A 16,266-nucleotide genomic window follows, 5' to 3' on the forward strand; every position below is an offset into this window, starting at 1 on the left:
TCTAACAGTGACACAGAAGTGATACCTGAGGTAAACCTACGATCTCCCATCCACTCATCAAGATTCCTCTCGAAGAGAGTCAATGAGGGACTCTGCCTAAACTGGACTGGGATTTTATTCAAGAGTGAAGGGAGCCTCTGGGTTATGAATCTGTCCCTCCAGCATGTCCTATTTATTTCAGTGCTGAGGTTCAAGTCTCTTGAGCGCGTAGCTCGATGGGATTTGGATTTTCTGAGGTGCAGCATGTCCATTAATTCCGGGTTGGACATGGCTTTATACATCAGGCACAGATCGCCTCTGAGCAGGCGGTATGCCACTGAGTAGAGCTGGAGTTTCTTTAACCGGGCAGCATATGGCATCTGTTTGAGCCCTTTGATCCTCTTGGTGAGGTACTTTTGGGGTCTTTCCAGTTGCTGCAGGTGTCTAGTAAGGTACATCCCAAAAGGGGCATTTTACTCAATTATGGGCTTGATGAGGGATGAGTAAAGAGGCATGATGACCTCCCCTGATCTAGATGTGAATCCCTTCATGATTAGGAGGGCTATATAAAATGTTTTTCTAACCTCTTTGGCCACGTGGTTGTCAAATGAGAGATTGCTATCAACTTGGGTCCCCAGGTCCCTAATTACTTCTTCTGTACTTAATGGATTACCACCTATGTGGTAATTTGTGGGCACTTTGTTTTTGCCAAAGGGGATGACTATACACTTTTTGGCATTTAGCTTGAGGCCATGGCTCTGGCACCAGTTGTCTGTTTCTATGAGGCCCTTTTGGAGGATGCTTGTGTCGGCTAGAGAGTCGATTATGGCGCCCAGTTTGCAGTCATCTGCGAACTTGGTCAGCCACAGTCCTTCCGTGTTGGCCTGTACCTCCAAGAAATATATACCGAACAAGAGAGGTCCCAGGAATGAGCCTTGTGGGACGCCACTTGTAACTGGTTTGGAGTCTGACATGGCTCCAGCAATTCTAACAATGTGGGTTCTGTCCTTGAACAGTTTGCAACCCATCTAGTGATGTAGGGGTTTATATTTAAGCTGGTGAGCTTATCTATAATGCCCGAGTGGGGTATTGTATCGAAGGCTTTTGCGAGGTCCAGGTAGGCTGTGTGGACCACCTTCCCCTCGTCAATGGCCTTGGTGACTGTTTCAAAGAAATCAACCAGGTTTAAGAGGCAGGATCTGCCCTTAACAAAGCCGAACTGGGTAGGATCCAGTGTCTGTAGGTCCCCGATATCTTTATTTATGAGGTCCATGATGATCCTTTCCATAGCTTTGCAGACCAAGCTAGTCAGGCTTATGGGGTGATAGTTTCCAGGATCCGTTGAGGCACCACCTTTGTGGAGAGGGACCACTGTTGCTGTACGCCACTCTTTGGGTACATATCCTGTAGTAAGGCTGAGATTGAACAGTAGTTTTATGTTTGGGTTTAGCTCTTTTTGGAGTTCATGTAGGACGCAACCCGGGACACCTTCTGGTCCCATTGATGCTGTGTTTTTTGCTTTGGAGAGGGCAGCTCTTACCTGAGCATCTGAGATGTCAGGGGGGGCAGCACTCTGCTGGGATAGATATTTGCCCTTTTGGTGGGGAGGGGGTGGGGAGTTTGCGCTGAACCTGTCAGCCAGGATGTTAGCAATGTCTGTGGGTTCTGTGTATTTTTTGTCATTTTGGACTAATTCTGAGCATATCTGGGAATTCCCTCCCAGGTTCCTAACATAACTAAAGAAAGCCTTGTGTTTATCCTTAGTGCCCGGTGCAAGTTTTCTTTCGAAGCTGGCCTTAGACGATTTTATGAGTGCCCATAGTTTTTTGCTAATACTTATCAGAGATGCCTTCCCTTTTTGGGAATTTGCTCTATCATGTAGTAGCTTCCTCCTTCTATTGTATAGTTTGTTTATGGCTGGGGTCTACCAGACCGGACGTCTGCCTTTGGAGGATTGGGTCTTGGTTTTATTTGGGATTGCATGATCCATGCATTCCTGAAGGTGTTCATAGAATGCGTTTATAAAGGATTCTGCGGTCTGGGCCGTATTGTACACAGGCCTGGGTGCTTCGAAGAATTCCACCTCAGTTTTGAGGATTGTGAAATTTGCTTTAGAGAAGTTTTTCACTGTGGTTTTCAGGCAGGGGGTGGAGTCGGGATGTGAATATCCAGTGAGATTAGTTTATGGTCTGATCTTACCAGTGAGGGATACACTTCTGGTCTGGAGCATAGAGTCCCCATGTTGGTGATGATCAGGTCCAGTATGTTTTCCCCTCTTGTGGGAGTGGTAACAAGTTGTTCCATAGCATGTGAGTTTATAAATTCTAGGAACCTTTGGGCTAGGGTGTTGGAGCTAGAGTAATGCTCCCAGTCTATGTTTGGGTAGTTGAAGTCACCCAATATAATGGTGTTTGGAGAGACCTTCATATTTTCCAGTGTTCTCAGGAAGGACGAGTGGGGTTCCTGGATTTGGGAGGGTGGTCTGTAGCAGGCTATAAACTGGAAAGCAATTTTACCCACTGTTAGTTGCACATGGATAGTCTCTGATGCTTTGTGCTGTGCCACCAACCTGGAGGTGTGGGTATCTTTGACGAATATTGATACTCCCCCTCGTTTTGTGGTTCGGTCCAAGTTTTGTGGCCAAAAAGCATGGTATGAGGTATAACCCAGTAGTGCTGGGGTGCTCTTGGGAGCCTTGAACCAGGTTTCTGTTACTGCAAAGATATCGATGTTCTCCATGCTAAGGAGAGTTTTGAGTGCGTGCAACTTGAGGTTTAGACTTCTGGCATTGAGTAGCATTACTCTTAGTTTCTTATCCCTTGTGATACCTATGGAGGTGGGTTTGTCTTTTGAGCCTTGCCTAAAAAAGGCACTATGGGGATAGCAAGAGCCTTTGCCAATATCCGAAAGCCCAGGGGAGACAGGTGCAAGCCATCCCTAGCGAAGCATCGTGGCTTGTCGAGCATGTCATCCCAGGCTGACAGGCATTGGATCCCCTTTGAATGACACCAATACTTAAGCCAATTGTTGAAATTGATAATCTTGTCTTCATATTGTGGCATCATTCTTGGTGAGGGTAAGATGCTACTCAAGGTCAGGGTCATACCGGCCTGGGCTACATGCTCAGAGAGCTTCTCTATGTCTCTTTTCATGTAGTCCAGGGAGGTACATCTCAGGTCATTCACACCAGCATGGACAATGACTGAGTCATATTTGTACTTGCCTTGAAGTGACCTGAGTGCTTGTGTTATGTGGCGGATCCTAGCGCCCGACAGGCAGCTCACCATGACCTTCTCCTTGTTCAGCCTGGTGAGCGGGACGTCAGTGTGCCTGACGATAGAGTCACCTATTACAAGTGTATCAGGTGTGTTGTTTAGCCTTAAGGGCTGTGGCTGTTTGGCACACTGGCTTTGTGAGCTATGTGTTGCACGTGTTTTGTTTTGGGGTAGCGGTTGCTTGGGTATCTGCTTTGGAGGTCTCTGCTGCTTAGGCAGATTTTTATTTAGAGCCTCCAAGTATGTTTTTGTGTGTTTATGTGTTTGGTTTGCTGTCGTGGTAGGTCTATGTGAGACTGGAATTGTAGTGAGTGTGGTTTCCTTCTCCTCCTGACTGGTTTCACCAGTACTGAGTTGAGAGAGCTTAGCCTCCAGTATGGCTATATGGTTGCATCTCTCACATGTGGTTGAATTTGTTGGGAGGAGGAGAGGGTTGTCTGTGTACATGAGGCAGTTGTAACATTGCCTCAAGATTCCCAGATTCACCAGCTGGACTGGAAAGGAGATTGACAACTGACCTTTGGACATGCTAGAATTTTATTGGGAATTCCTTTGTAATTGAAGAAAAAGGGCCAATGGGGATCGAGGTAGTCAAGGGGAGTTTGTGAGGGTGTAGTGCTTTTAATTTTTTAGTGCTGACTTATATAATTGCTTTAGTGAGCAAGTGCCAGGTAACTTAAATGCAATGTGTTACAGGTAACTTAAATGCAAAAATGATAAACAGTAACTTTCTTTCAAGTGAAACAAGGAAATAAGTACAGTAAGCAATGCAGATATCACTAGGGATCCACAGAAGCGCTGAAAAGCCACGTTTTAGGTGGAATTAGCGTTTCAGGGAAATAACAAGCAAGCAAACAACAAGCATACAAACAAGGCTAGATTCAGCAGGCCTGGATCTAGTCTATGCTACAGCAAACAAGGTGTACCAATTTCAGTAAGAAACAGTTCAAATATGCAGACACTATAAGCCTTTAACCAGAAATTCCCAGCTCAGAAGGGTAGAGTCCAGCCTCTCCTCCCACAAGAGTGCAGACCACGAACCTTCTTAATGTAAAATAACTGGCCTAAAGCCCAAGTGCTTAAACCAGAACTAATACACTTTTAGAATAACAGACACTGAGCCCTCAATCAGCAGTTCCCAACTTAGAAGGATGTAATGTACCACTGTTGGTACCATCAAGGATTATAAAACCTTACAGGCTTAGCTTTCTCTGCATTATGTTTATTATAATGGAACAGCTTATTTCAAATGTAGCATAGACTATATGATTTGTTCACAGTGAGTAGTAAAATGGTAGGAAGATAGGTTAGATGACAAAAAATTGCAAGGATGCTAACATGATAAAAAGATAGGCTAAACTGATAATGATATTAAAGGCTAATTGAATAGTATAGTGCTCTATCCAAATGATCAGTTGGAATAGAGACTACAGTATCATTTAAGCAAGCACTGGACACTTATTAAAGAGGGGCTTTATTATTTATTAACGATCTACAGACATTAATGGATTGTTCCCTTATCAGGTTTCATAGGTTCTTATGCTGATGGCAATTTCAGCACTGGTGGAGCAACAATCAGTAACAGAATGACATGCTATGCCAAAAAAAGATGGTAGCAAAACTCATATTTATCAAAATAAATGTGACAAAATTCAGAAAGATCCCTTAAGAACATAGCAAATAAATAGTATATCATGCAGTAATTATCTAAAATGATATTGGAAATGATTAGGATGATGATGATATAGAAGGATTCAAGTTTTACTAGACCTAGCTTCTAGACAGTGTCCAATATGTAGGAACATTCTAGAAAATGTGCAGCAGCATGTTCGATAAGACTGACAAACTATTCAGTAGGTATTTTGCTCAAGTTTCTCAGTCTTCACAAACTCCCCATTATCACTATGATATATTCCTCATTGCTAAATATGGGACAAGCATACTTAACAATTAGGTACAAAGTATGTGTCAAATATTCTTTACTTACTTTTGATATTAGTTAAGGCATAGAACTCTTTTAAGGCTGTGTCTTGTCTCATAGTATATTAATGTCCAGATTTATAGTTTATGCAGTTAGAGGCCATAGAGGCTGCAGTCAATGTTATTTTCTTCTGATTGTGATGCCTGTTATTACTGTAGCAGATTATTGCCAAGTGTGAAATGGTAACTGTAAATTAGAAGAAAAAAGAGAAGATAGTCTATGTGGGTGTAGGGGAAGTGGATGAGATTAAGTTGCTGGAGGTCTTGTTCCTGGAAGGAATAGAGAGGATGGGGGACTGAGCAACAGCTGGGTCTGCAGGTGGAAGTGTTATAGGTGTTGTGTTACACTGCTGTGATGATGTAACAGTGGATTCGCAGGCTGAAGGTCTCAGTTTGTTGTTTGTTCTCTGTTCCCATCTGAAACTGTGGTCATGACCTTCAAGAAGTGACTCTAAGGATGAGATTACAGATATAAGCATTTGTAATAGAGTGCCTTTACAAGGTTGCTGGGCTCATTTTCCATGATGTGGTAAAAGTCTTGGCAAACTGGAGGTTATCAAAGAGTAGAGCTACTGTTACAATGAATTGAAAATAATCAGATGAGGTGGGATTTGAACATAATGAGGATGCCCTTGGGTGCCTCCTATGAGAGGAATGTCAAGCTTCACTGGAATGCAACCAAAGCACCAATGCATTATTAACAGATTATATCTCTCAGATTGTCAGGGACATCCAGGTCCTATAGGAAGGGCTGAGGATTGCTGATGATGATAAGAAAGTCTTGTCTACCCAAGATAGCTTGCTACAATCATACCTTCATCAGCCTTATATCCAACTATTCCATTATTATACCAATAAACTATTTATTTTCATTTTTTTGTTGTGAGAGTGTACTGTGTAACTTACTTTTCCTGGTTGCAGCTATGTAGCTAGAAAGTTACTCCTGCCCACTCAAACTGTCTCAATTATCATAATCAAATAAATAAATAGAAACTGCAGTAATATGCTTAACTATATCTCAAGTGTTAACACAATAATTGATAACAATACACTTGCAAAAAAAAAACAAAACAAAAATAGCAGGTGATATATAACACTAAAATTGTAAATGATAGACTTCAACATTTCTTCAACCCTATAAATTATAAAACAGGTCATCTGAGAATGGATACTTTTTTAACTGAAATTTTAAACTCTAACATAATAAAAAAATAAAAGTACCATACCACTAATGTTGCCTTAAACACTCGACCACCATACAGACGTAGATCACTGAGGAATTTCAAATAATGCAACTTGGCTTGTAGTACAGACAGCTAGAAAAAAACAAACAAAAAAAAAACCTTTTAGTCACAGATCTGTAGGCTACATTATATAAAAGAGTAGATGTAAAATTACAGTGACTAATTCAAGTCCACATTAAAATTTGCTGCATGAATGAATTCTCAGCATTTCTGTTACTGTCTAATTAGAAGGTACATATGCATTATGGAGCAATACTCAGTAAACATTCTAAAACATGTTATTTGAAATTTAAATATTTTCTTTTTATTTTAAAATGTTTACAGACATTTTTTGCTAAATTAATGAAGTCAGTGAAAGAAAGAGTATTTTACATTTCCAATTCTTTGTGACTCTTTTTCTTGCTATAGCTAAAATGGACCAAAGGAGATACACCTGCTCCCTAGGAATAGATTCCAGAAATGGAGCATTAAATAAGATCAAGGGGTTAAAAATTCTACAATTATCTGTCCACAAAGCTTGGGCAAAAATTTTAAATGCAACCCATAAAGGAGTTACTATTTTACAATCCAATATCATATGAAACCAATCTGCATTAGAGACTTCATTACACCTCCAACAATTAATTTTCCCATAGTTATAGATTAAATCCACTTTACATTGAGTTAAAAAAGCTCTGCTAAGAAATCTCCATGCATATATTGTCAAATAAAGAGAAATAGATTTCCCACAGATTTAAGAATTAAGCATTTATCTTCATCCGTAAAAGCTTTCTCATTAATCTTAGTTGAGTAATTCCAAAATAATGATTCTGTGGAACCAAACCCTTCTCTTATTATTTTATAAAGTATTGATATATATGATTTATTCTTATTTGAGTTACTATTGATTCTGAAAAAAAAACACAAGTATCTTTGGAATATGTTTTGTGTGAAAATCCATGGAGATTTTGATTTTATTACTAACATATTTTCTACAAGATAGTATTTTTATAAGATTGTATAGTTAACCAATTATAATTTTCTAAACAATGTCTTGCAAGAAGGTGATCTGTATTATGTGATTTATTTTCAATTGAGAATGGATGCCAAACATACCTTTTAACCTCTTAGTGCAAGAAATCTTGACAATGCCTGACAAAATGGAGGGACAATGGCCCAAAAATAGGGACAGATTTTAAATATTGCTCTTATAAACTTTGAAAGTTGCTAGAGTAACAAGGTTTGTGTTAGCATACATTTTCTGATGGATTTGAAGTCAGAAACACAAACGTATGTCACTATTTGGTGACTTCAATCCTCAGATTATCCCAGTGATTTACGGAAAACCACAATTTTTATGAGGAACAGACCAAAAGTGTAAGGCAACAATCTGGACATTCTGCAAAAATCTGGACAGTTGAGAGGTATGATGCCAAAGGATTAAATTTGCATCTCTAAGGTCTAGCATTTTATTTATATTAAAATTCCCAAACAACCCAGAGTATTTCATATAGGGAACAATACAACAATAAACCTTTAACTATATAATTAAAATGTATAAATCTTTTAAAATGTATAAAAATGTTATCACTGAAAGGAGAGGAATATCATTTTTTTCTTTTCATTTAAACAAAAATCTTTCAAGATCAGGTAAAATTTATTAATTCCAAATTTAGAGAAAGATTCTACAACATGGCTGTTATTATTTATTTATTTATTTTATATTTGTTAACCGGGATAGTCCAACTGGATACATGTCCATTTTCAGTGGAGGCCCGGGGAGAAAAGCTCCAAAGAAACACATATGCAAGACATACAAACAATATATTTTACATGTTTCTAGTATATTCAACCAGACAATATAGATGAGCACATATTATTAATTCCTTCATAAAGGCATATATAATGATCAATACATATACAAACAATAAAGTATGTTAAATATCTATCTAGAGTCACATCATGCATCTGAATGTGGTATTGATAAGACTAAACAGTCCTATCAGGAGATTATGTGTTTAAGGCAAGAGTTATAGCAGGAGTGAAGTAGGACTGAAGTTAGTCTGGTGTGAGGCAGGGACATAACCACTTGTTGCTGAGATGGCTTTTGATAGATTTCTTAAATTTGGATAGAGAAGATTCCAGGGTAATGGATGGAGGCAGGGAGTTCCAAATTTTGGATATGTAAGATGATTAGAGGGAGTCACCGGCATGGTTGTGTGATCTAGTAACTGTTAATAGTAATTTATCTATGGAGCGGAGTTGCCTAGGACAGGAATGCTGCTGAATTAGGTTGTTTAAAGCTGGTGTTTTATTTGGGTTGGAAAGCAGCTTATAAGTAATGATAAGTTGATTGTAGATTAATAAATTTGGCAGTTCAAGCTAGTCCAATTGTTTTAGGTTATGACAGTGATGGGCCCTAAAAGATGAGTTATTAGCAAATTTGGCTATTTGATTATAGCAGGTTGCCAGTTCTTACTCAAGAATAGAATAGCACAAAAATATATTCTCATCATGTAGAAGGTGTTATGGTCAAAGTTACCATTTTACCAAACATTTGTTGAAAAATCTTTGTAACTTGTTTCTTTCTTAAGACAAATGTTCCACAGTAAAATGAAAACTCAGTCCTAAAATTCATAATTGCAGATTTATCTGTGCTAATCTTTAAGGTATTACAATCAACCCATGTGAAATTTTTTTTGGACCTGTTGATAACTGTCAATCGCTTTCTGATTTGGTGTCACTGCTTTTAATTCAGTTATCCATAGGCATACATATCCAAAATCACACTATCAACAGACCAGAAAGTATTGTTAAAATGAAGAACCATCACTAAGCCCTGAGGGACTCCATTAAAGACTAGCAACCATGCAGAAAAGTAATGGTTAATGGTAGTTCAGTTCACAGCTTGAAAAAATATTATTTACTCATTTAAATACATCTGGATTGATCTGAATAATGTTCAACATTTTTAACATTCAGTCAGAGTGTGGTGTTAATTGCCTTAGTCATATTAATACATGCACAGATATGGAAATGGTTTATCTATAGCATTATAGGTTCATACGTTTATAGGTTTGTAACTGCCTATGTAGGCCATTTTAAACCTATCCAAATAACCCTTTGGGTGCTTAACATTAACCCGTACTTTCGGAGTTTAGATTCTCCTAACCCTTTCTAAGATCTGTATTTATACATTACTGTAGTGCTAATTACTAGAAAAAGGCACAGACATTTGGAGGGGACCGATGCATTTGGATAAAGCATTTAAGACCTGTCTCTGTTTGTTAGTAGTGCAGGAGGAGAGTTCTGGGGTAAATTTCCTCCTTCCATTCCATTGATTCAGGTTATGATTAAATGTTGCCAGGGATTAGATTTGTTTTATGTTGATGGGGAGTCTGTTCCAGAGCAGTAGTATCAACTGCAAGACATACTTGTCCTTCCAAACCATTCTGTTCATTTTACAAATAAGGTTTTGGTCCCTGGATTGAGTGAAGTGCGGATATGAAGTAAGTCCATCAGTAATGGGTCGGAGGCTGCCTTATATACTAGGCAGAGCTCACCTCTTAACACTCTGCAAGAGATGAAATATAGCAATAGGGCTTTGAGGGTGTTCCATGATGTAAGACATATTGTTTAGGCTTTGTATCCTTTTTGTAAGGTATCTCTGTAAGCATTCCAGTTGTTGCATATGCCTGGACAGGTACATACCAAAAGGGACATTAAGCTCAATGACTATTCTAAAGAGGGCTGAGTAAAGGGAACAATGACATCCCTGGATCAAGAAGTAATCCCCTTGCTTTTGAGTTTCAAGAAGAACTTCCTTACCACTGTGGACACATGTTGGTCAAAATTGGGTCAGTATTCATATAAGTTCCCAGATCCCAAATTAGTGGGTCATCTTTTAGGAGTATGTTGACAATGTGCTAGTTCCTCTGGGAGTCAAATTTCCAAAGGAGACAGTAATGCAATTTTAGCATTAGCTTTTGTAAGTCAGTTTAGAACTAGTTATTCTTTGGGGACAATCCTTCCTGAAGGATGTCTGGGTCTTTGGAGGATCTGCAAAGTTATTCTGCCAGACCTATTTGTCATTGGCTTTTATTTCTGAGTAGATGCTGAATGCAAGAGGTCCCATCAGTGAGCCTTAGTGGGATACACCAGTGACTTTTAGTCTTTGGAGGATCTGCAAAATTATTCTGCCAGACCCATTTGGCATTGGCTTTTATTTCTGAGTAGATGCTGAATGCAAGAGGTCCCAGCAGTGAGCCTTAGTGGGATACACCGGTGACTTTTTTTGTGGAGGTAGTTTTTCCTAATTTGATCTTCTGCATCCTACCTAGGAGCTAGCTGATGATCCAGCAGGTGACAAAAGGTTTTAATACTAGTTTATTAAGCTTTATTTACTATACCTGAGTGGAGGATTGTTCCAAAAGCTTCGGCCAGGTTGCGGTAAGTGGTGTGTACAATTTTACATTCACCTGTTGTTTTGGTGACCTTTTTGAAAAAAATCTACCAGTTTAAGTAAGCATAACCTACTTTTGACAAATCCAAACTGAGATGCGCTGAGGGTTTGGAGGTTTCCTAAATCGTTATTGATAATTCCATTATTATTCTTTCCTTTGCTTTGCATATGAGGCTGATAAAACTTATGGGTCTGTAATTGTTTGGGTCCATGGAATGCCCTCCATTATACAGGAAAATAACTATTATGTATTAATCCTTCATGAATGGATTTCCCAGTTGATTGGTAAGAGGAATTTAACCATAGATATATTACACTGAGAATTATGGATTTGGCATGCAATTCATAATTCAACATTTTGAAAACTTAATCCACCTTCTTGCCAACTTTTAACATGTCAATGAAAGGATATTCTTGGTTTACTGGGGAACCAGAGAAAAATAAAAAGAATACAATTTAATTTCTTGTTTTTTTATGAAAAAGAATAATTAGTGATTGTAGATAGGAAATATTGTTGGCAGAATGATCCTCGGCTGGGGTGCCTTTTGTGCAGAGTCTGCATGTCCTCCCGGAGGTCATGTGGGTTTCCTCCAGGTGCTCCTGTTTCCTCCCACATCCCAAAAACATGCTGTAGATTGATTGGACACTCTAAAATTGGCCCTAGGTGTGAGTGCGTGCACGCGTGTGTGTGTGCCTTCTGTGGAAGGTTGGGTGCTGGGCTGGCAACTCAACACCATAAAACTCTACTGTCAATCATGAGTGAACAGATGATCCGCTGTGGTGACCCCTAACCGGGAAAAGCCAAAAGAAGAAGAAGAATTAAAGTAAGTCTATCTTCCATTGTAAAAAAAATGTTCCAATTAATAATTATTTTTGTAACAGTGTCTATTAAGTTATATAAATTTACTGTTATTGAGTCTTTTATACTAGATTTAATTATAATTCCAAGATAATTAATTTGCAAATCATCTCAAATAAAATTCTTATATTTTTTTTAAATAATTCTCAACTTTTTTATTAATAAGTAAAGTTTCTGTTTTATCAGGGTTAAACTTTAAATCTGATGCTTTTTCAAAGTAATTAATAGATTTAGTAAAATTTTCAATTGAAGCCTCAATATCACTACTTATTAAAATATCATCTGCAAATAACTCAATTTTACAGGAATAACTTTCATCTATTGAGAATCCCTGTATTTTGCTATTAGATCTAATAAAGTTTGCAAAAGGTTCAATTGCTAGAGCAAATAATAGAGGTGACAAGAGACAACCCTATTCTGTACTTTTTAATATTTTGAAAGAGCTAGAAAGAAAACAGACAATTTTAATAAAAGAGAATGAGTTACTATATAGTTATAAGATTTATAAAATCTAGGGAAAATTCATATTGTTTAAGTTCTTTGAATAAATAATTCCAACTAATAGAATCAAAAACCTTATTTATATCTAGATTTATTATAGTTAGTTTTTTTTTTTGTTCTTATTAGCCAGATCTGTTAAAATATTAGGCCTAATTATGTTATCCTGAACCTTTCTATATAGTATAAAACAGCCTGATCATCATTTATTAATCCTGGCATAATCATGTTCAATTTGTTTTGAAAGAATATATGCAAATATTTTTAATCAACATTTAATAATGAAATATGATGGTAAGAAGAATATAAGATAGAATTGTTATTTCATTTCAAGATAGGAGATATCAGGGGATATTTCTAGGGCATATGTTTAACTTGTTCAAAAATTTAATAGGATATTTAAAGTATTCTCTGGGAATAATTTGTATAATTATGGGATTATACCATCAAGACCAATGCCTTCGTTTGTTTTAAGATTATTAATTTAATTTTTAACTCCTTAAAAGAGAATGAATTATTAATTTTGGATTTTTGTTCTTTGGTTAATTTAAACCTTATATTGCTTTTTAAAAAGCCATCAGTTATGTTGTTGATTTCTAAATCTATCTCTTTGTTATTAATTTATTCTAATATTCCTAAAATGTCTTTAAATCAGTCATTCTTTATTTTTTCACCTTGTTTGGAAATAATTCCTTTAATATAATTAGTATTTATTTTTTCTTAGATCTAACAGTCAACCTGTGTACCTTTTTGGGTTTATTGAGTAAGTCTGTAATTTTAATTTTTCCAGATTTATTGGTATTATATGAGAAAGTACATCAAGATATTTTTGATTTAATATTTTCAAATCAGCATTTGCCAATTTGTCATAAGATTTTAACTTGGGTTTCAAATTATACAAATGCATGGATCTCGCCATATGCAATAGAACCAAGACGCTCTACTCCAAAAAAAGAAAGCCAGTCTGTTGGTCCCCTGCCATAAACAAACTCTACAACAGAAGGAGGAAACTGATGCAAAATAAGGTGAAGTCCCTAGACTGGAAAAACTCCCTTATCAGTCTCAACAAAAGGTTGAGATCCCTCATCAAACCGTCTAAAGTGAGCTACGAAAACAGAATTGCAGCAGATAGTAAAGACAACCACAAGGCCTTCTATAGTTATATAAAGAATCTCCATGGCAATACCCAGATTTGCTCTGAGCTATTGCACAATGGTACCCCCTATACTGAGCCAACAGATATTGCCAATATACAGGCCGACAGATTCAGTAGCAACTTTACCCCTCCCCCAAACGGACCAGTCACAATACCAGTAGATTGTCAGGCACCCAGTATTACTGCTGCATAGGTTAAAACAGCACTGTCCATGGCCATGAATACAGCTTCTATGGGACCTGACAATATCCCTGGCTGTGTTGTACATGAACTACAGAGTGAACTAGCACCTCACCTATATGCCCTGTTCAATCACAGCCTCACCTCAGGCTTTGTCCACTATCAAATGACGGACTGCTACAGTCATCCCTCTCCACAAAGGAGGAGTGACTACAGACCCTGGGAACTGCTACCCCATTAGCCTGATAAGTCTGATATGCAAAGCTATGGAATGCATCATCACAGACCTAATAAACAAGGACATAGGGAATCTCCAAACTCTGGTTCCCACACAGTTTGGTTTTGTGAAGGGTAGATCATGCCTGCTCAACTTGGTCAACTTCTTTGAGTTAGTGACCAGAGCTGTTGATGAAGGCAAGGTAGTTCATACCTTGGCCTTTTATTCTGGCCAAGGCCTTTGATACTATTCCCCACTCAGGAACCATAGAAAAACTCACTAAGCTATGCATCAACCCCTATATCACTAGGTGGGTTGCAAACTGGCTCACAGGTAGAACCCACAGTGTAAAAGTATCTGACTCTAAGTCAGACTGCCAACCTGTCAGGAGTGGAGTCCCACAGAGTTCGGTCCATGGTCCTCTCCTGTTTGGTATCAAATTCTCTGAAGTCCAGGCCAACATAAAGGGACTTTGGCTGACAAAGTTTGCAGATGATCGCAAGTTGGGAGGTATTATTAACTCCCCAAGTGATGTTGACATCCTACAGAAAGGCCTCACTGAGACCAACGATTGGTGTCAGAACCATGGCCTTAAACTCAATGCCAAAAAATGTGTCGTCATCCCCTTTGGGAAAAAACTGGTTCCCATGAATTACCACATTGATAATAATCTGCTGAACATAGAAGGCATTATAAAAGATCTAGAAACACAGGTTGACAACAACCTTTCTTTTGACCACCACATTGCCACTGTGGTCAGAAAGTCCTTCTATGTGGCACATCTCATTACTAAGGATTTTGCATCCAGGAAGAAAGAGGTCATTGTCTCCCTCTACTCTTCCCTCATTAGGCCAGTCATTGAGTACAATGCCCCATTTGGCCTGTACCTCACTAAACACCTGCAACAACTGGAGAGGCTGCAAAAGTACCTCACAAAGAGGATCATATGCCTTAAAAATTTGTCCTATATGGACAGACTTAAAAACTCCAACTTTTCTCTGTCTCATATCGCCTACTTAGAGGTAATCTCTGCTTGACTTACAAAGCCATGTCTGACCCAGCTCTGTTAGAAATGCTACAGCTAAAGAAATTCCAATCCCTCCACACCACATGCTCCAGAGACCTCAACCGTATTACCACAATCAACAAAACATGCTGGAGGGACAGGTTCATATCCCAGAGACTGCCCATGCTATGGAATATATTTCTCATACATGTCAAGCAGAGCACCTCACTGTCTCTCTTCAAGAGAAATCTTGATGAGTGGATGGGAAATAGAAAATCCACCCCAGGGATCACTCCAGTGTCTTTACTAGACAGAGGCACTGGGAACTAAGGTTGAGTGGCACGATGCCAGGGTAATCCTATGGGCTAGGCTTGTAAAGGCTCCAGGGCCATTAGTCTAGTACACACCTATGAACCTATTAACCTATTATCTATATTAGACTGCAAAGACATCAACTCCTTATCCCACACTTTTTTTTTACATATGTACAATTTTCAATTCTTCCATATAGATAAGCTTTTAGAGGATCCCAGAGAGTTACTTCAGAAACTTCTCCATTATTATTAATTTCATTGCATTGATCTACTTCTTTTAGACACCATTCCTTAGTCTTTTAATTTTATTATATAAGCATGGATAGTAAATCAAATTAGTTAGCTTTAATGTTAATGTAAATATAATAACATTGTGGTCAGATAAAGGACATGAAATTATCGATACATCTTCAATTTTAGTACATAATCTACTAGAAGTAAAGACTTTACAAATGTCTGTATGGGTGCCAAATTTATAAGAATTATGTGTTAAGGTAAAGGACAATGACAGGATTCTATTATCAAATGCTCAACTTCTCTGTCCTTTTTCTGCCTATCCATTGTCCCTGCTATGAATAAACAATATAGTATTTAAAATATTTTAAATTGACTGTTTCTATCTACTAGAACAGTACCTTACTGTACTGTGGTGGTTTCACTTTTAAAACACTTTTATCCCACCGTGGAATAGTCTCTAATTCATTTATTTCTTTCAAGGCCACTGAATACAGGTAGTTTTCTGGCCAATTCCCCTCCCCAAACTGACATCACCACTACCATCGTAAAAACCCACCCATGCTGTGATGTCACAGTTCATTGGTCCTTCCCCTATGCATACAGAAAGTAAATGCTATAACAAGGAAACAATACACGAGTTAAGTCTCCTGCTGTGAGCTGTCAATCACAGCAGGTTACAGCTCAAATTACCCTTAGCACTTTGATAGCTAGGGAAGTTAGGTCTGAAGGGGGATGGGAGATGAGTCAAAGTAGTATAATTCAGGCTTCACAAAAAACTGCAGTTTAGCCATTCTAAAAAGAAGCAGCAGTAAAAAGCACTTTGAAAGTCCATTCTGTGGCATTTGCACTGTTTGTGTTTTAAGTATTCATTGAATGGCAC

The 16,266-nt window shown here is 38.1% G+C and overlaps 1 protein-coding gene across 3 annotated transcripts in view; it reads right to left on the bottom strand.

The window, feature by feature from the left end:
* The window catches only part of FRMPD4 (FERM and PDZ domain containing 4), a 1,947,279-nt gene that overhangs the window by 88,768 nt on the left and 1,842,245 nt on the right, over positions 1-16,266 (bottom strand). For all 3 annotated transcript variants that reach the window (XM_044072543.1, XM_044072542.1, XM_044072544.1), the window contains exon 12: positions 6,461-6,550. In XM_044072543.1, coding sequence (XP_043928478.1) covers positions 6,461-6,550 — 90 coding nt within the window. The remainder of the gene's footprint in view (positions 1-6,460; positions 6,551-16,266) is intronic.

The sequence above is a fragment of the Protopterus annectens genome, chromosome 5.part0 (assembly GCF_019279795.1).
Source record: "Protopterus annectens isolate FY-2018-M chromosome 5.part0, PAN1.0, whole genome shotgun sequence".
Taxonomy (NCBI): domain Eukaryota; kingdom Metazoa; phylum Chordata; order Ceratodontiformes; family Protopteridae; genus Protopterus; species Protopterus annectens.